The sequence below is a fragment of the Glycine soja genome, unplaced genomic scaffold (assembly GCF_004193775.1).
Source record: "Glycine soja cultivar W05 unplaced genomic scaffold, ASM419377v2 tig00029694_1_pilon, whole genome shotgun sequence".
Classification (NCBI taxonomy): domain Eukaryota; kingdom Viridiplantae; phylum Streptophyta; class Magnoliopsida; order Fabales; family Fabaceae; genus Glycine; species Glycine soja.
This window is the reverse complement of record NW_021143841.1, coordinates 31,660-58,542: the sequence shown is the minus strand read 5'-3', so window position 1 is coordinate 58,542 and position 26,883 is coordinate 31,660. Positions and strand designations below refer to the sequence as shown.

The 26,883-nt window shown below is 40.3% G+C and overlaps 1 protein-coding gene and 1 pseudogene across 1 annotated transcript; one reads left to right on the top strand and one right to left on the bottom strand.

Annotated features, from left to right (window-relative positions):
• Window positions 1-21,882: 21,882 nt before the first annotated feature.
• Window positions 21,883-22,728, bottom strand: LOC114404383. Its single transcript, XM_028367362.1, has one exon. It carries the CDS (start codon window positions 22,726-22,728, stop codon window positions 21,883-21,885), a length of 846 nt encoding a protein of 281 aa, XP_028223163.1.
• A 198-nt stretch (window positions 22,729-22,926) lies between these two features.
• Window positions 22,927-26,594, top strand: LOC114404382 (annotated as a pseudogene).
• The last annotated feature ends 289 nt before the right edge of the window (window positions 26,595-26,883 follow it).

The window sequence follows — 26,883 nt, the reverse complement described above, 5'->3', positions numbered from 1 at the left end:
TGAATGCAAGAATGCACGAATTTGGTGAGAGAGAGGATGCAAGCAATGTTCTGAAAATTTTTGGCAAATGTGAGTGTAACTGATGTTACACTCACTTAATCAATTTTCGACCCTCTCGCTTAGCGAACCACAGCACTAAGCGAGCCAGAGAGACATTTGGTTTCTCAAAGAGGCTCGCTTGGCGGAACTACGCACTTAGCCCCAGTTTGAAATTCAAAATCTGAATTTTTTTTTTGTCTAAAGATGGGCTTAGCACACAGAAGGGGCACTTAGTGAATTTTGCAGGTCATAAAACCTACAACTCTCGCAGAGCCGGGCTCTGGGCCAGCTTAGCTAAAATAGTGCATCTTGAATACAGAGGGGCATGCGCTTAGCGCTGCCATGGCCGCAAGGATTTAGGCTTAGCTAGCATGAGTGGCACTTAGCTCAATGAAACCTAGTTTAGGCCGCATCGAAATGGGCTTAGCAACGACATGTTGCGCTTAGCCAATGCATACGATGCGCTTAGCTAGCAGGTCCTCGCTTAGCCGGATTCAGATCAAATTGGAATGGGCTTAGCTCAGCCTTGGCTAGCTTAGCGGACCAAATCAACTTGAGGTGCAAGGGTTGAGTGCTAAGCACTAGAGGCTCTCCGCTTAGCGCATGACAAAAGATGCGCTTAGCGCGAGGCTTGCACTTAGCGAGAGGACTAATTTTCAAAAAAAAAAATTCTAAGTTATTTTTCAGTCCCTTCCTCAAGAAATTGAAACCCTTATATCTATCATTCAGAAACAAGCTGATATACCTCAATGTAATGATTATGAAGCAAGTTCCCCATTATGCCATACATAAAAGAAAAGAATAGCAGAAATTAGAACTGGGTTGCCTCCCAAGAAGCGCTTCTTTAACGTCATTAGCTTGACGCTTTTACCTCAATGGGTGATCATGTTTTGGTTCTTACTTCCAGAACCTCCTTACCCAGTTCCATTACCTGTAAGCAAACATTTTGTTCTAGAGCAGGCTTGTCTTCGACAAATAAATCAAAATCAATTTTCTGATCTTCAAAGCCCAACTCCAGCTTTTTTCTCCCCATATCAACTATGCAACTCGCACTTAACATGAATGGCCTTCCCAATATTACAGGAATATCATTATCTTCACAGATATCCATTACCACAAAGTCTGCCAGGAAGATAAAATGTTTTACTCTGACCAGCACATCTTTAATTACTCCATATGGTCTGGTAATGGAGCAGTTAGCAAGTTGTAAAGTCATCTTAGTGGGCATGATCTCCAACTCTCCCAACCTTCTGCACATGGAGAGTGGCATTAAATTAATATTGGCTCCCAAATCAATAAGTGCCTTTCCCACAATGACTTCTCCAATTGAACAAGGAATGGTTAACCTCCCAAGGTCTTTATGCTTGGGTGGAAGGATCTTTTGAATCATAGCACTACAATTTCCTTCACAACAATGTTTTCCTGGTGAATATACTGGTGTTTCCTTGTGAACATATCATTTAAAAACTTTGAGTAGAGTGACATTTGCTGTAAAGCTTCTTCGAAGGGCATGGTTATTTCCAGTTTCCTGAAAATATCTAAGAATCTCGCCAAATGGCGGTCCTTCTCTTTCTTGGAAGGTACCACAGGATATGGTATTTTCGCACCTTCATTCACAGCTTTTTCTCTTTTCTTCTCTCTAGCTTGTTCACTTCTACTCCTCTCTTCATTCTTATTCTTTTCATCTTTTTCATTTTTTTCTTTTTCTACTTCTTTTTCTTTTTCTTGGTCATTTAATTCTTTTTTCTTGACCATTATTTGTTTTCCTTTTTCCTGATTGCTTTCACCTCTCACATCATCTTTCTTTTCATCAGTACCTTTCTTTTCAACAACATTCTTCTTAGATACAACACTATCCTCATCCTCCGCCTCCACAAACCTCATACTCCTTGTCATCACAACTTTGCATTCCTCCTTGGGATTATTTTTTGTATTCGCCATAAAACTGTTGGATGACTTGTCAGCTATCTGCTTGGCCAGTTCCCCCACCTGGACCTCAAGGTTTTTCAGTGCTGACTCAGTGTTTTTATAATTTGACATTGTTACCTGCATAAACTGAGTCAAAGTCTCCTCCAGCTTAGTAGTCCTATGAAAGATGTTAGGCCCTTGTTGAATTGGCCTGTTGGAAGGTCCACCCTGGTCCTTGTTGAATTGATTGCCAGGGTGTGATCTCCACTGTCCTTGTTGGTTATAAGGGCCCTGCTGGAAGCCTGAGAATCCTCCTCGAGTATATCCTTGTCTCTGTTGATTTCCCATATAGTGAACTTCTTGAGTGTTTTCTTTGATGGGAATACATTGACGTGTTTCATGAGCCTCACCACAGATGGTACAACTTGTAACCTGCAAAAACAAAGAATGTGTAGGTTGACCAATAAACAGTTTAGTTGGCAACTTACCAAGTGTTTCTGTTAAAATCTCAAGTTGTCTAGAAAGCAACTTATTCTGTGCCAATAAAGCGTCATGTGATGATAGCTCTAACAAGCTTTTCTTTGGGGGTTGATGAACTCTATCTCGCAGAATGGCATGATTGCTAACTGACATATTCTCAATTAGCTCAGTTGCCTCTTTAGGGGTTTTTAGCTTTTATTTTCCCCCTGCTAAAGCATCTAGCAGTTGCTTGGTTTGTGGTCTCAGCCCATCTATAAACATATTCAATTGAATTGGCTTAGAGAACCCATGGGTGGGAGTCTTTCTCAATAAACCTCTAAACCTCTCCAACGCTTCACTCAAGGACTCGTCAAGGAACTGATAAAATGAAAAGATTGCATTTTTCCCTTCTGCGGTCTTTGACTCTGGAAATATTTCTTGAGAAACTTTTCAACAACTTCTTCCCAGGTTTTCAAATTGTTACCCTTAAATGAGTGGAGCCACCTCATGGCTTCTACTGCTAAGGAAAATGAAAATAAAATGACTAATGGCTTCATCTGGCATGCCTACAATCTTTACAGTGTTACAGATTTCAATGAATGTCACCGAATGTGCATAAGGGTCCTCATTTGGTAATCCTTGGAATAATTTCCCCTGTATTAAATGAATCAAAGAATTAGGGTAATTTATGTTGTGAGCTTGCACTTCAAGACGTGCAATGCTTGTAAAGAATTGCATCACTGAATTGCTTGAGTAGTCCTCAAGGGTAACCCTTTGCTGATGTTCATCAGCCATGGTAACGGCCTCTAGTAAGTTTGAAGCGGATTCCCTTGATGATGGTGAGTCAGATGATGAAGAATCATTAAAATGAGTTTCTTCCTCAAGAATGGACGCTACTGTTGTGGAAGCAATGACTTCCAAGATTATTTTGATGATGTCAAATAATCAAGAGTTAAGCAAGTTCCAAAGAATCAGGCTTCAAGAATCAAGTCTCAAAGAATCAAGATTCAAGAACAATTAAGTTTCAAGATTCAAGATTCAAGAACAATCAAGATCAAGATTCAAGAGAAGTTGATTTCAAGATTCAAGAGAAGAAATCGAGAAGCAGCAGTCAAGACTTCACAAGGGAAGTTTTTTTTCTTCAAAAAATCCAAACATAGCACAATTTTGTTTTACAAAAGAGTTTTCTCAAAATTTTCTAAGTTACCAGAGTATTTACTCTCTGGTAATCAATTACCAGTTTCATGTAATCCATTACCAGTGACCAAATTTGATTTCAAAATGATTTTAACTGATTTGCAACGTTCCAAAATATTTTTAAAATGGTGTAATCAATTACACTATATTAGTAATCGATTACCAGTGTATCTGAAGGTTGGAATTCAAATCCAATTGTGAAGAGTCACAACTTTTCATAAAATGCATTGTGTAATTGATTACATAATTATGGTAATCGATTACCAGTGATAACTTTTGAATAAAAGGTCAAAAGTTGTAACTCTTGACATGATTTTCTCAATGATATAACTCTTCCAATGGTTTTCTTGACCAGACATGAAGAGTCTATAAAAGTAAGACCTTGACTTGCATTCAATAGAACTTTTACAACTCTTTAACAATTTTTGAGAAACTTCTAAGAATTTGTTTCTACTCATCTTTCTTCTTGTTCTCCCTTTGCCAAAAGAATAGAAGGACTAACCACCTGAATTCTTTTGTGTCTCTCTTCTCCCATTGCCAAAAGAATAGAAGGACTAACCGCGGGAATTCTTTTGTGTCTCCCTTCTCTCTTTCCGAGAGAATTCAAAGGACTAACCGCCTGAGAATTCTTTTGATTCTTCCCTTCCCCTTAAACAAAAGATTTCAAAGGACTAACCGCCTGAGATATCTTTTGTTTCCCCTTACAAAGATTCTAAGGACTAACCGCCTGAGAATTCTTTGTCCTAACACATTGGAGGGTACATCCTTTGTGGTACAAGTAGAGGGTACATCTACTTGGGTTGTTATACTGAGAACAAGAGAGGGTACATCTCTTGTGGATCAGTTCAAGTGGAGGGTACATCCACTTGGTTGTTCAAAGATAACAAGGGAGGGTACATCCCTTGTGGATCTTTGGCTTGTAAAGGATTTTACAAGGTTGAAAGAAATCTCAAGAACCGTTGGTTGCTTGGGGACTGGATGAAGGCACGGATTGTGGCCGAACCAGTATAAATCTTGTGTTTGTCTTCTTCTTCCCTACACTCTTTAATTTAATTTCCGCTGTGTACTTTTAATTGCCACTTTTACTTTCGGTTAAGTTTTTGTTTCTGTTCTTTACTTTCTTAACTTTGTAGTAAAAGTCTAGTTGAATCCAGTAACATTAAGAAGGATAATTTTTTAATTAGTCAAGACACATTAGTAATTAATTCAACCCCCCCTTCTTAATTATTCTGAGACCACTTGATCCTACAAATGTCCTATCTTGCAGTAATTTTCTTCTCCTTTCGGCTCTATTCCTTCTTAACGTAGCTTCAATCTCCAAGTCCAGAGGAACTAAATTGCTTGTGGGAGATCTATGCATATAAAACACTAACAGAAACAGCGGTTATCCAGTTCAAGAGGAAAACAAGTATGAATTTAAAGCAAATATTCACAGTTAATCAAAGAATAAAGAATAGACACCTAGGATTGAACTAACTTTCAAAATAGAAAGAAGTTCCCCGACAACAGCACCAAAAACTTGTTTGAAGCCGGCAAGTGCACCGGATCACGCAAGTAGTATAAAACGGTAATAACCGAGTATCGAACTCTTGGGGAACTTGTGTTACTTGGTAAAGCTATATTCAGTGAATAGGTGTCTAGTATGAAAAGATATGTGTGGACTATGAATAGGTATGTAAACTAACTATTAAAATGAAAATCACGTGAGTAATGATGGGTAAAGACAAGTAGACAACATGTTGGTCTCCCTATTAGGTGCCTGATGTTATAAGGATGTTCTCTACTAAATAATGTTGTTCTATGGTGTCTCCTAAAATGATAAACCCCGATTCCTCATGATAGTCTAGCCTAATCTTGATCAAGCATCATCCTCAGATTCCTCTTGTTGGACTAAACTCGACTAGAACTGCATTAAGACAAACAACTAGGTTATCATACCCTGATCCCTCATGATAATACGATAAACTAGCCCTGTCCTATCAAGTTCTAAGAATCAGCCAGTTTCCACTGTTGAATGATCCTAACAAAGCATGCATCTACGTGATCAAGGCAAAGGCACACTGAAAACACAGAGAACATATAAAACATCATTAAATAGATATACAGGTATTTACATCAAGTACCTACAAGGAAGAACCAACAGAGGATTTAGCTCTCCATATCTGGGAAGCTTCCTTTATAACAAAGAGAAGAGAAAAATGAAGGATTGAAGAAATACAAGTAGTGGGGATGTCTCCTCCACCTCTAGAACCTCACAATCACTCAAAGACTCATCTCATGCTCTCAGGATGGCTTCCTCTTCATGCTCAGTTCTCTACCAGTCTTCACATAGCAAAAGCTCTCAAAACTCTCTGGAACTTGAACCTTTCTCTCTCTAGAAATCTCTAAACATGCAACAGCTTCAAGAATTTCCTAAACTCCCTTTTCATTTATGATTTCAAGCTTAAATAGGTGGCCTTGTTGGTGCTTGCGCGCTTAGCGCGAATCTGGGCAGCTTAGCGAACATAAGTGAATTTTGGCTTAGCGCTCCTACTCTCGCTTAGCAGATGCATGCAAGTTGTGCGCTTAGTGGGAAGAACCCTCCCTTAGCGCATGTGTCCATCTCATCATTCTTCCAGATTCTTCCTTATGCTCGGCCTCAAGAGTGGTGCGCTCAGCAGATGGCTCGCTAAGCCAGCAGATTGGCTTAGCGAGCAGATGAAAATCAGCACTTCACAAACTTGCCTAATTAACCTGAAATTGAGAGGAAATGATTATTAAATACACAAAATGGGAGTACTAAGTATTTATTACCTATCTTTAATAAAAAGTAATTACAACACTACAAAATAACCATAAATGGGAGGAGTTAGATACAATTTTCACAGATTTCTTACACAAAAGTTAGTCGTATTCATCGACTAACAAACTACACGTCCTTGACTTAAGAGGGCTACACGTCCTCGCCTCCAGAGGGTTGCACGTCCTTACCTTTAGAGGGCTGTACGTCCTCGCCTCCAAAGGGTTGCATGTTCTTGCCTCCAGAGAGCTGTACGTCCTCACCTTTAGAGGGCTACACGTCCTCGACTTCAAAGGGCTGCACGTCCTCGCCTGTAGAGGGCTGTACGTCCTCACATCCAGAGGGCTGCACATCCTCTCCTCCAAAGGGTTGTACATCCTCACCTTTAGAGGGCTACACATCCTCGACTTCAGAGGGTTACACGTCCTCGCCTTCATAGGGCTGTGCGTCCTCACCTCCAGAGGGCTACACGTCCTCGCCTTCAAAGGGCTGCACGTCCTCGCCTTCAGAGGGCTACACGTCCTCGCCTCCAGAGGGTTGCACGTCCTTACCTTTAGAGGGCTGTACGTCCTCGCCTCCAAAGGGTTGCACGTTCTTGCCTCCAGAGAGCTGTACGTCCTCACCTTTAGAGGGCTACACGTCCTCGACTTCAAAGGGCTGAACGTCCTCGCCTGTAGAGGGTTGTACGTCCTCACCTCCAGAGGGCTGCACATCCTCTCCTCCAAAGGGTTGTACGTCCTCGCCTTTAGAGGGCTACACATCCTCGACTTCAGAGGGTTACACGTCCTCGCCTTCAGAGGGCTGTGCGTCCTCGCCTCCAGAGGGCTACACGTCCTCGCCTTCAGAAGGCTGCACGTCCTCGCCTTCAGAGGGCTACACGTCCTTGCCATCAGAGGGCTATATATCCTCACCTTCATAGGGCTACGCATCCTCGCCTTCAGAGGGCTAGACGTCCTTGCCTTCAGAGGGTTACATGTCCTCACCTTCAGAGAACTCAAGTCCACTACCATTAATGCTTAATCGAGACTTGGGCTCCAGGGTGAGGGGTCAGTGATTTCCTTTTATCGGTTCCTAGGCCGCCCCCCTTGATCTTGGGGGGGGGGGGGCAACTGTGCAAGCATAGCCAGAGGAGGAGGCAAATCTCCGACTTTGATGAAGAGGCTATCGCACAGCTACTATGCATACTGGGACAAGATTTTGCCCAGACCGCTGCAGGGAGACGAGTGCGGATCATGCGCACCAACATATGGATGATGTTGCTACTTAGCAACATTCTGCCCAGCGACCACAACTCCGATCTCCCCCTGCCAAAGTGTCAATTGGTTTATGCCATCATGACATAGGAAAGAACGTGGCTCAACTGATTTATAATGCCATCTACTGTTTGTAGGGATCGTGCCCACAAAACACCCAGTGGACCCGAAGAACTCCAATAGGGACCTAGGGTTTCCAGCTCTGATTACGGGCCTCTATCAGTTCTACGGAGTGCCCGTCGCCCCCAGTAAGGTCATTAGGCCCCCTATTAACAGGGCTTTCATCGAAAAGTACTACACCCCTAGGCAGGCGCAGGGCGAGGCACCACAGCAGCCTGGGGACGGCCAGCAGTGGGCAATAGACGCACTGGCACCACCTAAAGGGTCCACCTCAGCTCATCTACAAAGGCTGGAGTGTTGCCTACGACCCGTGGTCGACCAGCAGGCGAACAAGTCCAAAGCTAAAGGTAAGCAAAAGTACTAGGCCCGTGATCGACAAGTCGTCATCACACGTCCGGCTCAAGACATTAAAGAAGCACTACTAGGAGGCAGCCTAGTACCTTTTAAATTTTTGCTTGTTATTTGTTCGCCTTTGTTTCTTAAGTCATAGTTGGATACACCTAGTTGTTCATAATCCTAGGAATTTAAATAAACAAGCACAAATTGGGAAGGTAGCCAATACCTCACAAATATATATATATATATATATATATATATATATATATGTTTAGGTAGCAAAATGCCTCACAAAAATATATATGTGTTTAGGTAGCAAAATACCTCATGGAAAAAACAAAAAAAAAAACAAAAAATATATGTATTTTTTACTAAAAAGCCAAGACACTTTTGAAAAGAAATAAATTCCATTTTTCCTTTGGAAAAATTCACTGATCAAAACACAAGGTTTATTTGAAAAAATGTGTGTACACATGAAGGGTGAATGCTGTGAAAATTTTTCCTAAACGCCCAAAATGGACTCAGATAAAGGCATGAATTGATAAAAGAGCATGTTTTGGAAACACTGGGTTGACTTAAATAGGAAAAATGAATCCTGAGCCCTAGTTTCACATGACCACAAAACTTGATGCTTGAGTGTCCACATGGGTGCATCATGACTAGTTTTGCATAAAATTTCTAAATCATCATTGTTGCACGTGTGTCATGAAAATAATGTGGGACATTCCTTTATCCCTGAACCGTTGGCCAAACCAACACCCTGACATACATCATGACTGGCCGTTCTACAAGCCTTGAGCCAAAATCACAATTCAACATAAACCTTGACCCAAGATGAGAATTTCTATCCTTGCCCTCGGAAGAAGGAACAATGGGGTCTCCCAAGAAAGAAGTGTCACTCACTATTGAGCTGCTAACACGCTTCAAAAATAAAAGAAAAAAGAAAGTTCCCGATCAAAAATCAGAAGAAAACAAAAGAAAAAAGAAAGTTCTCGATCAAAGATCGGAAGAAAAAAAAAGAAAAAGAAAGTTTCCGATCAAAGATCGGAAGAAAACAAAAAGGAATTATACAGAAAGGTCTTCAGATCAGACAGTATGTGAACAATAGAGAATTGTCACAAGCAAATAAGAAAAGAAAGGAAACCACGACTTGAAGTGGTCCTCTCCCTTTGACTACCAACCAAAATCTTGTGCGCTGGCGACTTTTTCGCCCCGCATTAAACAATAACAGAAAAGGAAAAGGACAAAACACTTAGAGCCAAATTCCCCACCAAAAACACTATTCCCAAAAAAGTCCTATTGATCCATGATCACGCATGTAATCTTTGATTTGATAGGAAATGATTTGCAAAATCAAGTCATGACATATCTATGGTTTGGAATTAGGATAAAACACTTGCTTGTGTGAGATTGATACACATTGAGTGGTTTTCTTCTATTTTCAGTTGGACCCAATGTTTCCTCTGAATGGTCGTTTAGAAATGAAATGCTAACATCCAAAATCACATTTGTGGTTATGAGAAAATTTTATCATCATACTCTCCTTCCCCGATAGACACATTGTTTTTCTCCAAAAATATATGTTGTTATAATCAGTTGGAGGTTTTGTTTCTTTACTAAAACATGTTCGCATTTTAGTGAAAGAACATCAAGACTATTTTAGTCTCACACTGCTTTCACAAGAACTACGTAGGTCTGAGTTCTTCATCACAAATTGAGGATGCATAGGAGCAAAAGCCCTGCTTTTGTCGACCACCCCACCTTTCGTTATTGTGACCTGTGAGTCCAATGGCATGCGGAGATGCCCTATACGGTAATCTGCACACACACTTGTGCTATCCCGACCCGTGAGTCTGGTGGCATGCAGAGACACCCGATGGTTATCCGCCCACACACTTTTGCTACCCCGACCCGAGAGTCCGGTAGCATGCGGAGACACCTTACAGTTATCTGTACCTCGTCATTCGGAGACCCCAAGTCCGATTGACAAGCAGAGACCAATGTGGTCATTTGCACCCTTTCTAGAGATGTCAGAATCTTCCAGCCAAGACTATTTTAGTCTCAAAACATCTGTTGATCCTGACCCAAGAGTCAAGTGGCAGGCGGAAATACCCAAGTGGTTATCCGTACAAAGACAACATCTGTTAATCCTGACCCAAGAGTCAGGTGGCAGGCGGAAATACCCAAGTGGTTATCTGTACAAAGACAACATCTGTTGATCCTGACCCATGAGTCAGGTGGCCGGCGGAAATACCTAAGTGGTTATCCGTACAAAGACAACATATGTTGATCGTGACCCATGAGTCAGGTGGTAGGCAGAAATACCCAAGTGGTTATCCATACAAAGACAACACCTACTAATCCTGACCCATGCGTCAGGTGGTAGGCGGATATACCCAAGTGATTATCCGTACAAAGACAACATCTGTTGATCCTGACCCATGTGTCAGGTGGCAAGCGGATATACCCAAGTGATTATCCGTACAAAGACAACATCTATTGATCTTGACCCATGCATCAAGTGGCAGGCGCATATACCCAAGTGATTATTCGTACAAAGACAACATCTGCTGATCCTGACACATGCGTCAGGTGGCAGGCGGATATACCCAAGTGATTATCCGTACAAAGACAACATCTGCTAATTCTGACCCATGCGTCAGGTGACAGGCGGATATACCCATGTGATTATCAGTACAAAGACAACATTTGTTGATCCTGACCCATGCGTCAGGTGGTAGGCGGATATACCCATGTGATTTTTCGTACAAAGACAACATCTGTTAATCTTGACCCATGCGTCAGGTGGCAGACGGAAATACCCCAAGTGGTTATCTGTACAAACACAATTCTGTTACCCCAACCTATGAGAGGTCCGGTAGCATGCAGAGATACCTTTTGCTTATCCGCACACATGCTTTCTTTTTTTCGAGGCTATCAAAGTTCATTTTATCATCCGAAGACAAGCTAGTCCGGCGATATCTTGGATGATGAAAGTTGTCTGATTCTAATCGTTTTTTGAGATTTTCCTACAGATACTTTTTGTCATCCAGGGACGATCAAGTGGATGATGCACAAAGAACCCATTCTACTATCCAAAAACGATCGAGCCCGATAGTGTGAGAGGCGTCATGGTTGCTGTTGGAGTTTGGCTCAAAAGAAATTAGTGTCTTAACTATACTTCCCTTTTATCTCCAATAAAAGATAAGTAAAGAGAGGCAACTGTCATACCCTAATTTCGTCTGGGGACCATTGTTTGTCGGTATGTGACTTTCATTTGACCACTTCAAAATGTTTAACACCCATCGCCGTGGAATCTGTAAAGTTCTGGGATGTTTCGGAGAGAAACCAGCTAAAAACACGAAAACGGGAGTGTATTTAGCAAAGTGGGGGGTGTGTAAATAGACTGTTACACCCTAATTTCATCCGGGGACCATTGTTGATCGCTTTGGAAGGCTTAAAACCCATCTCTGTGGAATCCGTAAAGTTCCGTGAGGTTTCAGAAGGAAAACACACAAAAATGGGGGTGAACTTATCAAGATGGGGGTGTAAATAGCAATTTTTTAATCTGGGTGCATCTAGAGGTTTCTGGATTTTTTTTCTTCCTTGCTGGGCTAGCTGAGCTTGCCTGGGGAGCTAGGTGGCAAGCACCTCCCTCCATTTTTTGAAAACGGGCCTTCGGAGCTTCCAGAATGCTTTCGTAAAATTCCTTTAACCCTGGGTAAGCCTTTTCCACTTAATATTGGTGATAGGAAGGAAAAAAAAGAAGAAAATCAAGTCCTATAGGCTTCCATAATACTTCTATAACTTTTTCCTAAAATACGAAAAAGGGGGGGAACTTATCAATTTGGGGAGTGCATCAGGAAACTTCCAGAGGAAGCCACCTGCTCGCCGGGGTGAGCTGAGCTCGCCTGGGCGAGCTGGGCGACAACCTCCTCCCCTTTTCTCCTATAAATAGGGGAAGGGGGCTATTCCAAAGTCCTGACCTTTTACCCTATGCATTTCAGGGATTTTGAATGAAAAAACGTGTTTCCGTGAAGAAAATCCAAGCCGAAGTGCTTCCGTAATGCTTTCGAGACGTTTCCTGAGCAATTTCATGAAGATTTTCCGTCGTTCTTCGCCGTTCTTCGTCCATTCTTTGTGTGTTCTTCGGTTTTCAACCGGTAAGTTTCCTTGAATGAATTGACTAATAACCAAAGTGAAACTAAGGCTAAAATCAACTCACAAATCAAGCTTTGTCCGCAAAAGTCACTTAAAACCATTTTAAGGTCCAACGCCTTAAAACGGTCCTCTTTGCTTTTATAAGTTAACATGGACCGTTCAAAAGCATAAAATCAACACATAACATTACCACTTTTGCAAGAACTACGTAGGTCTGAGTTCCTCATCATAAATCGAGGATACGTAGGAGCAAAAGCCCCGCTTTTGTCGACCATCCCTTTTAAAAAAAAACAAGAGATCGTTAATGGTCCAATGCCTTAACGTTTCTCTTCTTTCACAGCCAAGATATTGTTAATGGCCCAATTCCTTAACATTTCTCTCCTTTCAAAAGAATCAAAAGATCGTTTAAAGGTCCAATGTCTTAAACGACTTTTGTTTGGTTAAAATATATCATGCGAGAAAAGATAAAAACAACTTAACCAATGTTTAGTTCTAAAAGAACTACGTAGGTCTGATTTCCTCATCGCAATTGAGGAATACGTAGGAGCGAGGGAAACACCCTTGTCGACCACAAAAACATAAAAAATACAAAAGACCCATAAAAGGCTAAAAAAACATAAAAAAGGAAAAATACGTAAAAACATAAAAAGGGAAAATACGTAGTTTAGAAGTCATATATGCACACTTTGATTGAAGGCTGTCGTCCCTTGTGACAGACGCGTGGGGTGCTAATACCTTCCCTGTGCATAAAAAAAACTCCCGAACCTTTCACGATTAAAGTTCATAGACCACATGTTCTTGTTTTTTTGACGTTTTCCTCGAATAAACGTTGGTAGCGACTCTGCGCGCCTTCCTTCCTTGGAAGACGCACCCGTGAGCCCCGCGTCGCCTTCCCGTCGAAGGGTAGGTTGCGACACCTGTGACAGGTCCCATGACTGAGTATCCTCATCCTGAGTGTCCTCCTTATTTGTAAGATGTAGCACAAGAGTGGGCAGAGGAGTGGTAGTCAATCCCAGGACTGGTTTAAAAGGGTCCTCTGGAACATCAAGTAATGGTGTAGACAGGTCTGCTGGCATCTCATGCACTGGTGTAGGAGGGTCTGCTGGCTACTAAAGAGAAGATTGATCCACCACTGGAGAGGGTGGATCTAGTGAAATATGTGGTGATCTCTCTGGAGTAGCAGCCTCCTGCCTTACCTGTGTCTCATCTGCTTCAAAAATGAATGGCTCAGGGATGGTGGCCTCAGAAGATGCATCTTGTACCTGCCGAGGTACCTGAGCACTTGGACCCCCACCTTCTCTCTCGAGAGAAGGTAGGGTTCCTGGCCAGGATACCTTCTCTATGAATTGTTCCACTGTCAGAATAGATCCTAGAGGAGCTACAACCTGCAAACTCTGCATTAACAAAATCTGTCCTTGATGAAGACTCTGAAGCATGGACTTAAAGCGTTGAGAGTCCTGAGCAGATAGGCCTGGAGGAGTTGGTATATGAGTAGTAGAAGTGGAAGGAGCTGGTGGAGTAGAAGAAGAAGGAACATCAGTTGGTCGAACCCTTGCCTTCCTTGCCCCTCTGAAGTTAACTGTTAGATCATCCACATTCCAACAGTTTTTCTTAATGTAGGCCAAGTTTATGGTCGGGCTTAGGCTCTCCTAAGTCAGATTGTCAGAAGTAACTCCTCTAGCTCTGCATACGGCAGTGATCAAGGCTGGAAATCTGAGCCTAGAGGAGTTACTCTGAGCAATAGAAGAAATATGACCTGAGATAAGGGCTCCGATGTTCATGTCTATGTTAGTCACCAAGCCATAGACCAACCTAGCTCTATCCATATTCAAATCTGAGGTGTAGGATGTGGGAGCTAGGTTGGAGTAAGAGAAGACACTCCAGGTCTGGGCCAGTGCCGTTAGATCTTTTCTGAGAAGTTTCCATAGCTAGCCCTCAGCATTCAAAACAAACCCCTTGCGGGGAATACAAAGCCTGGCATCAATCTCCTGGTGTTTAGTCCTCAACCTGCAAAATCTAAAGTAGGTGGGTAAAGATTCCCCCTCCTTTAACACCACCGGAGTCTGAAGAAATTCATTCAGCTTGTCTGCATCTATTTTGATCAGGTGTCCTCTTACTCTGGCTTGCTTAGGAGCTTGGTCCTCTGTGGTGTATAAATTAGCATAGAATTCCTTAACTAGAGCCATGTCTATGCTTCCATCCTAGAGGTTGGTGAGGCATTTGTGTAGATTATGCCTCTCCAACTCCACCTTGAACTCGTCGAACTCTATATAATAAAGCTTCACATTTCTCTCCGGAAGGATATTCCGGCCTAGAATGTTGTCAGTGTATCTATTCCAAGCTTCCAAAGATTGGAATTGCCTGGTATCATACTGAGTTGTGGGCCTAGAAGCAGTGCTCTTCCTCTTCTTAGATGCCATCTACAATAAAAAGAACCCATCAATTTATTAGACCAGAAGTTATCAAAATTGAAACAGAAAATAAAAACTGAAATTGGCAACGTGCACTTAGCAAGTCGCATCTCGCTTAGCACGCCTTAGGAAAAACAACACACTGGCTTAGCGCAATAGGGGTGCTCTAAGCCAGTCATCACAAAAAATTTTTCTCTGCATAATTGGCTTAGCGAGATAAGCACTCGCTTAGCCTTAAGCATGCCGCAACGAATAGCGCTAGGCATACAGGAGGCAGCGCTTAGCACGAGCAACACTTCCAAAATTTGACTAAGTTATGTGGGCTTAACGACTAGGCTCGCTTAGCCCAACCACTGCCATAACGAATAGCGCTTAGCTAGGACAGACGCGACTTAGCGCGAGGCAGTCAACAAAAAATATTTGTCTAAGGTACCTGGGCTTAGCGAGATAGCACTCGCTTAGCCATAGGTTTGTCATTAATGACGTTTACAGCGGCTTAGCACACACGACGGTCGCTCAGCCGCGATGTTCATAAGGAAGATGAACATTCAACAAAATGGATGAACTCACTTAGCACATGCAACAAAATGGATGAACTCGCTAAGCAAGTCCGTCTGGAAATGTATACATTCATCGCTTAATTAATGAACTCGCTTAGCGCATCAGACAAGCTTACCGAGTTCGTTGCGTTTTCCAGAAAAAACACAGATGAAGAAGTCTTTCGACTTCCTCTTTTAGGCCTCTACTAAGCCCCTATCAGACATGCAACATTGTCTACACTATCTACACATTGAACTCCTAATAATGTCCTAATTTTTGTTTATTTTACTTGGATTGAAGATGCTTCGTGAAGATTAAGTGAAGGATGCAAGATGAACTCACAAATGCAATGCAAGAATTTTAGAAGGGAGAGGTTGCAGGAAAGCTTTTGAAATATATGGGGTAAGTGTAAGTGTAACTGCTGTTACACTTTACTTATCCATTTTTCGACCAACTCGCTTAGCGTGTCAACCCGCTAAGCGAGAAAGATGTTTGGCTTTCCGCCTCCTCTCTTGGCGGGCCGACACAGGGCCCACTTAAAATTCAAATTATTATTATTATTGTTTTTTAACGTCGCTTAGCACAACGCAGTGCGCTAAGCAAATTGTGCAGATAAGGAAGCTTGCAACTCTCGCTAAGCCTAGCTCAATGCCAGCTTAGCGAATATACTGAATCCTATATACAGGAAGGGCACGTGCTTAGCAAATGAGTGTCTGCTTAGCGCTATTCAGGCCACAAGGAATTGGGCTTAGCACGAATGGGTCGTGCTTAGCTCAATTAAACCAGTAATTTGACCGCAAGGAATAGGGCTTAGTGCAGGTACACCGTGCTTAGCCAACAAACACGATGCGCTTAGCAAGTGTACTCTCGCTTAGCCCAATTCAGATCGAATTGAATTGGGCTAAGCTCGCCCATGGCCAGCTTAGCAAGCCCAATCAGCTTGAAATGCAGGGGTTTGAGCGCTTAGCGCAGGCTATCCTTGCTTAGCGCATGGAGGAGATGCGCTCGGCGAGGTGGTATGCGCTTAGCGAGTGGACTACTTTCATGAAAATGTTTTTAAGTGATTTTTCATCCACTTCCTAAAAACATGTAGAACAACCCCCCAATATCTATGACTCAGTATAAGCTGATATCCATTTTTTCAATGATCATAAATCAAATTCCAACTTATGCAATGCATGAAAAAAAAATGAAAGGAATCAAAACTGGGTTGCCTCCCAGGAAGCACTCTTTTAACGTCATTAGCTTGATGCATATACCTCAACGGGTGATATCAAATTTGGCCCTCACCTTTAGGACCTCCTGTTCAACCTCCCTTACTTGCAAGCAAACATTTTGTTCTGGCACAGGCTTGTCTTCTACAAATAAATCAAAATCAATTATTTTATTTCAAAGCCCATTTCCAGTTTCTTTCTTCCCATGTCAACTACACAACTTGTAGTTAACATAAATGGCCTTCCCAAGATTAAGGGAATGTCATTATCTTCACAGATATCCATTACAACAAAGTCTGCTGGGAAGATAAAATGTTTTACTCTAACCAAAACATCTTCAATTACTCCATATGGTCTGGTAATTGAGCGGTCAGCAAACTGTAAAGTCATTCTAGTAGGCATGATTTCCAACTCTCCCAGTCTTCTGCACATGGAGAGTGGCATCAGATTGATACTGGCTCCCAAGTCAATGAGAGATTTTCCCATTTTGACTTCACCTATTGAGCAAGGAATGGTCACACTCCCAGGGTCTTCGTGTTTTGGTGGAAGAATTTTCTGAATCACAGTACTGCAATTACCCTCCACAACTATATTTTCCTGGTGAATGTACTTGTGCTTCCTTGTCAACATGTCTTTTAAAAACTTTGAGTAGAGTGACATTTGTTGCAAAGCTTCTCCAAATGGCATAGTTATTTCCAGTTTCCTGAAAATATCTAGGAATCTCGCTAGGTGGCATTCCTTATCTTTCTTGGAAGGTACCAAAGGGTATGGCACCTCCTTTCCCTCATCTAAAGCTATTTCTTTACTCTTTTCTCTTGCTTTTTCACTCTTACTCTTTTCTTCTTCTTTATTTTCTTCAACCTTTTTGTTTGTCTTCTTTTTCTTTTTGTTTTTCTCCCTCTATTTCTTTTTCATTATCTTTTATTTCTTCCCTTCCAACAATTATTGGTTTTTCTCTCCACTGACTCCTCTCATCTCTTACCTTATTCTTCTTTTTATCAGTAGTGTCCTTCAAAGCAACTTGCTCCTTCAAAGCAACAACATCCTCATCCTCAGCCGCCATAAGCTTCCTGCTTCTTGTCATAACAGCTTTGCACTTTTCTTTGGGATTCTTCTCGGTATTTGCTCCCAAAGCTACTGGATGACTTCTCAGCTAACTGCTTGGCCAATTGACCCACCTGGATCACAAGGTTTTTCAGGGCTGACTCAGTACTCTTATGGTTGGACATGGTCATTTGCATAAACTGAGCTAGTGTCTCCTCCAGTTTGGTGGTCCTCTGAAAAATATTTGGCCCTTATTGAGGTGGCTTGTTGGAAGGTCCACCCTAGTCCTTATTGAATTGATTGTCAGGGTGTGATCTCCATTGCCCTTGCTAATTATAGGGACCTTGCTGGAACCCCGAAAATCCTTCTTGGTTGTATCCTTGTCTCTGTTGATTTCCCATGTAATGAACTTCCTGAGTGTGTTCTTCAATGGGAATGCAATGAAGGTTGACCACAAATGGTACAACCTATAACCTATAAAATAGAAGAATGTGAAGGTTGACCAGTAGACAGTTTAGTTGGCTACTTACCAAGTGTTTCTGTTAAGATCTCAAGTTGCTTAGAAAGCAACTTATTTTGTGCCAACAAAGCATCTTGTGATGATAACTCCAACAAGCTTTTCTTGGTGGGTTAATGTACTCTATCTTGCAGAATGGCATGATCACTGGCAGACATATTCTCAATCAATTCAATTGCCTCTTCAGGGGTTTTCAACTTTATCTTACCTCCTGCTGAAGCATCTGACAATTGCTTGGTTTGCGGTCTCAGCCCATCTATAAACATGTTCAATTGAATTGGCTTAGAGAATCCATGTGTGGGAATCTTTCTTAACAAACCCTGAAACCTCTCCAATGCTTCACTCAAGGACTCATCAAGGAACTGGTGAAATGATGAAATAGTGACTTTCCCTTTTACAGTCTTTGACTCGGGGAAGTATTTCTTTAGAAATTTCTCAACAACTTCCTCCCATGTCTTCAAACTGTTACCTTTGAATGAATGGAGCCACTTCTTGGCTTCTCCTGCCAAAGAAAATGAAAATAAACTGAGCCTGATGGCATTGTCTGGCACTCCTACAATCTTTACAGTGTTACAAATCTCTATGTATGTTGTTAAGTGTGCATAGGGGTCCTTGTTTGGTAATCCATGAAATAGGTTCCCCTGTATCAGATGAATCAAAGAATGAGGATAGACGAACAAAGCACCTAAGAGGGAAGGAGATTCCGTTGGTCAAGGTGATCCGGGGAGGTGCATCAGGAGAAGATGCCACATGGGAATTAGAGAGTCAGATGTGAGAAGCTCATCCATCCTTGTTTGAGTCAGGCAAATTTCGGGGACGAAATTTCAAAAAGGGTGGAAGAGTTGTAACACCCTGAAATATTATTAGTAATTGTAATTGATGTTTAATTTTATTTATTGTGTTGTTTTATCCATGTTTTATTTCAAGGAGGTGAGTTTAGTTATTAGAAGGGTGTGAGTAGTTAAAACTCTAGCTTCTCCAAGAAGCCTCTCAAGGAAGTTTCTCAAAGAAGCCTCACGAGGAAGCTTCTCAAGGAAGCTACCTGAAGCTGTATTGGTAAAAGCGCCCTCTTGCATTCTTTAACCGTTGGATCTTCTCGAAATTTGGTCTGATGTTTCATAAGACAGATTTCCACGATCTGACCGCGGCGATCTGCGATATATCTTCTGGTGTGTGAGAAATGCTTCTTTTCCCAAGAGCAGACACACTTGAGTGCTTCAAGTCTTATTTTTCGTGTAGCCTAGGAAAACAGCCCTTCCTTTCTCCTTCTTTCTTCCAAAACCCTTCCCCAACATCCCAAGCTTCTTCTTTACCACCCACAACCACCAGTAGCCACCACGAATCGACATAGCTCTCCGTTGAAACCCCACACCGAGAGGAACCCTTCAATCAGAGCAGAATCTTCTAAACTTGTCTCGCGATTTCAGTAGAAAACGAAGCCCAATCTAACCTTCACGGTTTTCTTCGAGGTAACCGTGATTCTATTCTTGTTCCTTGTTAGATTCAACTTGTCTTTGCATCTTTTCATACTTTGGAATCACCATTATATGTTTTTACGCTTCCTTTGAAAAACCCTAGAGAAAGAGACTTTGTAAACGTTATCTTTTTATGAAATGGGTGTTATTTTCGTGACCTTCACTGAACCCTGATTACATTGGCATGATTGGAATTTTAAAATGATGTTCCTTTTGCAGAATCCGAAACACCCTTAGCCTTTTCAGGTAGTGACATGAGTATTTGCCTCAAAATATTGTTGTTAACCTTATTTCTGAAATCCATAGTAATTTCCTTCATTTTGGCGTAATAGAGACTTGCATTAGACCGACAAGCGTGAACGAAAGAGAGGCCTCTAAGTGACGCAAAGAGGAACCGACAGGGAGCTCACGATAGGTGAGGGGAGTTTATTATAAAATTTACCGTTTTGACATCGTAGTTAGGGTCCGGGAAGCTAGATATGAGAATATATGTCTGTCCCTGTTGCATGCTGATTTTCCTTTATAGAAAACAACATTTTTAACTAATGGGATGTGATATAATTGTTATTGATGTGCATGCTAGTTTTTAAGAAAAACTATGTTTTTGACGAATGGGATGCGATATATTTATTGTTGATGAATTAAATTATTGTCTTTATTTGACTTGTGTTGTTTGAAGACCTGGGGAGTGTGAATCTCAGGCATGAAAGAAATATGTATATGCGGAATGTGACTTACTGTTGATGTTATTGATGACTTTAATTGATATGTGGTGATGTTGATATTTATGATGATATTGATTTGAGATGATGTTGCTAATGGTGATCATGTCAACATGAATTGATGTTATTATTGATGGTTATGTTAATATGGAATGAGATTGTTATGGTTATTGGTGATGTCATGGAAATGAGATGATGTTTATGTTGAGAATGACATTGAAATGGAATGTTGATGATGTTGGAAATGCATTGAGATGTGCATGTTGTGTATGTTCATGGGGGGTGCAATGACCTTGTTGGATGTCCCTTGTGTGGGAAAATAGAGTGGTTAAAGAATTTAAGCATTTCTGAGGGGATGCTTAGGATCTTTAACTCATCCATGGTCATGTAGTTGATGACGCCCACATTCATACGTTGTATGTTGTGTATGTTCATAGGGGGGTGCGCTGACCTTGTCAGATGTCCCTTGTGTGGGAAACTAGAGTGGTTAAAGAATTTAAGCATTTCTAAGGGGATGCTTAGAAGCTTTAATTCATCCATGGTCAAGTACTTGATGACGCCTATGGTTCATGCCTTATATGACACGGGAAATAGTATAAACTGTGGCAGTATGTACTTTGTACTAGGGGGTGTGTCACCTGGTAGGGAACTCCCTTGTGGCCCAGGCTGATCACCGAGGGGGGGGGGGGGGGGGAGTTACGATGCACGATTGGGTGGCCTCGAAAAATAGTGCATGATTTCCTAATTAAGGTGTCATGTGGACACACTTAGGCTATTTCCTTGGTATTGGATACGGTACGTACCGCATTGCATCTGAGAGTTGAGGTCAAGTGCATGCATCATTCTGAGCATAGTTGATTGGATCCATGGATGGATGATGAATAATTGTTGAATGTGTGTGTTGATTAAGGAATGTTGTGTAAGCTCATGGTGTTTGCCTATGTTTTCTTACTAATTGTGGTTATTTGGATTTTAGTATTGGTTCTTTTTATAATGAACTCACCCTTGCAATTTTGTATCGTGTGGTTGATACCTGTGATGATCGCGAACAATGTTCATGGGAGCAGAATGACAGCAGTAGGGTGCAGGAAGTGAGATTCTGTTGTGGAGCCGCTGAGCCAACGTGATGAAGTTGGGATTAGATTTGGGAGAGAGTTGTGTTTTGTTAATCAACTCCTCCATAGTTGGTTCATGATTCCTTTTGTTGAACTAAAGATGTAAATCTTAGATTTTAATTATATGTATGAACAGACTTAATTTCCATTATTAGTATGAAGTGTACTGAGTTACTATTCCTATATATATATATATATATTCTCATAAGTAAATGTGTATGGTTTGATGAACGTATGTCAAGACAAAAATTATTTTCATAAGCAAAAATTAAGGGAGTTTTTATTTAAAAATTGAATTTATCGCGGTTTAGGATGGTGATGTCGTAGCGACGAGGCGGGTCGTTATAGGGAGAACTACAAATACTTTTGGTTTTTGAAAATTCCAGGCAGAAGGTTCTTCAATTTGGCCATGTCTAACCAAACAACATTATCTGATCTTTGTTGTTGCCATGTGATTATACTAGTAGACTAGTAAAATACCAAAAGGATTCATTTCGTCTAAAGCAAAACCAAGCCTTAGGTTTCTTGGTTCCTCCCCAAAATGTGGATACAAATGATCAATTGTTTTCCATTGCGGAAAATTGGTCGGATGTCAGAGCAATCCATCACTTTTTCTGCCATCTGCATGCCATGTAAGGTTTGTTGCATCATGTTGATTAGCAAACAATCCCTTAAACCTTGGTATTATTGGAAGATACCAGCACACCTTTGCTGGACAACTATTGTTTGTGGTCGAATCATCAATGCATTTGTCATCCTTGACTTTGTACCATGATACCCCACATGTGGGGCACTTATGCATTTCTGCAAACAGATTTTTGTACAATATGCAATCATTAGGGCATGCATGGATTTTTTGGTACTCCATTCCCACAGGACATAAAATCTTCTTCGCCTCATACTGATTCTTCAATAATGTGTTGTTTTCAGGAAGCATCTTCTTCAATAATACAAGCAATTTAGTGAAACTTTTATCACTCCACCTAAATCTTGCCTTCAAGTTCACGAAAGCTAACACCGCTGACAACCTTGTAAAACTTGTGCATCCCTCATACAATGGCTTCCTCGAATCACTTTCTATCTTCTCATACAAAGGTGCATGTGCTTGCTGAAAACAATCTTGTCCAAGATTGCGAATCCTGTCTTCTATACGATCTCTGATGTCTTCATTAACCGGCTCAGTGTGACAAACTGTTAGCATGTCTGGCAATTCCCCATGCCATATCCATTTTGTGTAATTTGGAATGATCCCATCACATATAAGATGTGATCTTATTTCGTTTACTGAGTGGTGTCTCCCATTCACACATTTAACACATGGACAGAAAAATTTTCCCCCTAAACTTTGTGCATTTTGTTTAGTAAATTGTAGGAATTGTTCAACCCCATGTTGATATTCATCACTGAAGCATGATGCTTTCATCCAACTTCGCTCCATGTTTCCCCTTTGCTGTCACACTTCATTAAGTTATCTATCATGCATGATAACCTCACTTTTTTTCTTTAAAGGTATGGCCCTATCCCATTCAAGAAAACATTTTTATAGTAGATTCATACGTAAAGGTTTACTCTTATGAGATTTGATGAAATTTCGGCAGTATTTCGCATTGATCTCCCGAAACACAACATGAAAGCGATGACATGTGACACATCCACTGCAGTCAAGTATGCACCCGAAAAACAAAGTGAAATGCACTATACCGAAATTTCTTCAAGACTCAATACATCGATTAATCCAAATTGTTCGTATTAATCAATGTATTGAATCTCAAACGGGAAACTAAGATTCACTCACAATGGACATAAATACTAATATAAAACAATGCTCACGTATCAACAAGCATGTAATAAGAACAGTAGTGTCACGAATAAATACATACCTCAGAAGATGATGACTAACAATCAGAAGGAGTGCGGTGATGCAGTGCTATAGACTAGTAAAAATATCGACTTGATTACATTGGTAACGTGATAAGAGTTAACTGCTTCTGAAAAGCATATATAATCTGTAAGGTCAATGGGGGAAATAATTAGAGCATGCAGTAAAACAATACACACTTAGGCACAATGTCAAATATTAAGTCCTTATGAAATAAAGTCACAGTAGACCAACCAGACTTGTGAATAAAAATTGTACCACGCCTCTACTTTGAACACACTTAAAAATTTGATATATGCACCAAATGGAAAATGAATCATTTGTAATTACAATAGAAACTTGCATCCAACTTCTTCAAAGAAACAATACCTACGGGTTCATATATTATTAAATGAACTTGAGAAAATACATCAAGGACCAGCTATTTGCATTTTTCTTACAGTTTAGGCAATTAAACCATGGATTTTTAAAAGATCCATAGTTGAACTTGCTATGGCAAAATGTTGAAATTTTGTTACCAAAGAGGGTCGAGGTCAGCCTCAGGTTGAACCACAAGCTGTATTAGTGTATGCAATGAGGAACATGGGTCACTAATTGTAGTTAGGACATAGTGTTAACATAATATTGTTAAGCTAGTTACAACTGTTAGGATAGCTATAAAGATGAACAATAAATAGACCCTTGAAAGGCAAAGTAGGGCATGGACTAGTTTACATTGTTTGCAAATCAACTAAGCGGACAAGGTAGTGTCATCTATCCATTTCCCTCAACATCGCTCCATGTATTATTCACAAAATAGAAAAAATAATTTAGTCACCAGATCTGAATCCTAACATAATTTCCACTAACGCCTACCTCACTAACAAAATGCACGATAAGAACATTCTACAACATGTTGAGTGATGACTCTACTAAAATAGAACTATAAAGGATAACACTATAAGGTCTAAGACACATAATCCTTGCATTTTTTTGGTGCTAAAATTGTCCTTTTATGCCTCCTTCGCATTTCGTTGTCCAATTGCTCGCTGTTCACATTGGTCTGCATGTTGCTAATGGAGTTGGGTGTATCAGCTTTAGTATAGTTGATTATATTATTCATCATTGTCCACATTTGTGTAACTCAATTAATTAGAAATCATGGAATGGAATGTGTGAATCATTTCATGTTGTGAACTCTTTTTTCTGCTTTCAGGTGTGAAACCAAATGAAAGTAAAAAAGTGGACCTCTCCCTGTTGTATTGTCCATGTTTGCAGTCTTTGGTTTGTTATGTACATGTGCACTTGAACACATGCAATTGTGACTTTAGGCTATGAAAAGCATAGATCAATTTTCCATATTATGAATAACAAAACATTAATAAATACCTGTAGTGTGCCATTGTCCAACATTATCAAATATTTATAAATCTGTAAACTTATATAAATTCATGGACCAATAACATGTGGCTGTACACTATTGTGGAATCTTTGACAATCACTCAAAATAAAGAAAAAGGAATGGTACGTGTTCTTCCTTAACTACATTGCATTGGCTCCCTAATTGCCTTAGTTCCTTAATAAGACTATTGTCATCTCTCTTCCCAATGGAAAGAAGAAAAAATATGTTGTTATTGAATATATCATGGACCATAACCAATTAGTTTCTTCTATATGGTTAATTAGGGTTCCTATAAATCCCTAATGGCCAATATTGGTATCAACTCATTACATTTAGACCAATTTTAGAAAGGTATAGGTTCACTGAAGCACACCACACCACTTAAAATGCAAGCTAGAAATTAAGGCAAGACAAAGCTAGAAATCAAGCCTCCACTTAGAAATTCTACACAGTTCACTAGTAACAGTCTTGCCATCATAACCTGGATCAACAAGGCTACAACCACGCTGAACTTGCAGCACTTACTGAGTTTACCTCATCAGAATGAGGCACTAGAATGGCTTCATTAAAAAGATAGGAAGCTACTTCTAACAAAGGATTTGAGGAAAAAAGATCACATTGTTGTGGCCAAAGATGGAAGTGGGAAATATAAAAAAAAATTTGATGCACTTAAACATGTCCTTAATAAGAGTAATAAGAGGACTATGATCTATGTGAAGAAAGGGGTTTACTATGAAAATGTGAGGGTAGAGAAGACCAGATGGAATGTGATGATCATTGGTGATGGTATGACTTCTACTATTGTATCTGGCAGCCGTAACTTTGGATGGAACACCAACATTTTCAATAGCAACATTTGGTATGTAACTATATTCATTAATTTTAGGTTTGAATACAATGTTTTTCCTTATAATTTTCTCAGTTTTGGTATTGAGTCCATATAGTTTATTTCTTCTACAAAATTGACCCCTTGTTTTGGAACCAAATCCAAAATGTATACATGATGGCGGTGACCAACAAAATATAGGGACTAAAAACCAAGCTTATAAAGAGACCAAAATCAAAATTGAGAAAAACAATAGAGACTAAATTTATTTAAACTAAATTTTTTACTTCAAATGCAAGGACTGCGTAAAGACGTTATACGTTGTCATTAAATCCTAGATTGTTATGTATGGTATATTTGTTGACTTTCATAATAACTACTTCAATAGTCATAAATAAGAAGATTTCTGATTGGTTGACAACCGTGCATGAAAACTAAACTCTTAAACTAATTAGACATAAAATTTAGTGTATGTTTTTCATAAATACTATTTAGATAACTTGGACATATTTTCATCTAGATTTGTTGGGGGTGAAACAAGTTGTATTTGGAAGGAATTTCATAGCTGGAGATATGGGTTTTCGCAACACAATCGGTCCACAGAAGCATCAAGCAGTGGCACTAATGACAAGCTCAGATCAAGTAGTTTACTATAGATGTCACATTGATGCATATCAGAACACTCTCTATGCTCATTCCAACTGCCAATTCTATAGAGAATGCAACATCTATGGCACTATTGATTTCATTTTCGGGAATTTTGCGGTTGTCATCCAAAACTGCAACATTAGGCCAAAGCTACCTATGCATGACCAGATCAACACAATCACAGCTCAGGAAAAAACTGACCCTAACATGAACACTGGAATCTCCATTCAACATTGCAACATTTCACCCTTTGGAAACTTGAGTTCTGTCGAGACATACCTTGGAAGACCCTGGAAGAACTACTCAACCACACTGTACATGAGATCAAGGATGGATGGCCTTGTGAGCCCCAGAGGCTAGTTACCGTGGACTGGGAACTCAGCACTAGACACCATTTTCTATGTTGAATTTCATAATGTTGGACCAGGTGCTTCAACAAAGAATAGGGTGAAGTGGAAGGGTTTGAGAACCATTACTAGTAAACAAGCCAGCAAGTTTACTATTAAGGCTTTTCTACAAGGATATAAATGGATTTTTACACCAAGTTCCCCATTTAAGTCTGATCTATGACAATAGCCATAATATGCTAATGCAATTTGCAAAGCTCCCTTAGTGAAAATTTTTTGTACTTTTGTTATTTTTTCTTTCTTTCCCATGATCTTCTTGATTTGTATTATTAATTTGACATTGTATAATGATTCTTTTGATTTGACTATTATTTTTTCTTCATACATAGTTTGCACCAATCTTTGTCTCTTTCTCATAATTTTGTTTCACTTGGAGACTAGCATTTTGAATAAAAGGGATCTTAGTCTAATTTTTAACCGAGTCCAATGATGTCATAATCGTGTAATTCATG

Bases quoted from the DNA above. Each gene is read 5' to 3' on its own strand.
- LOC114404383 (XM_028367362.1), bottom strand. From the start codon at position 22,728: ATGGAGCGAAGTTGGATGAAAGCATCATGCTTCAGTGATGAATATCAA.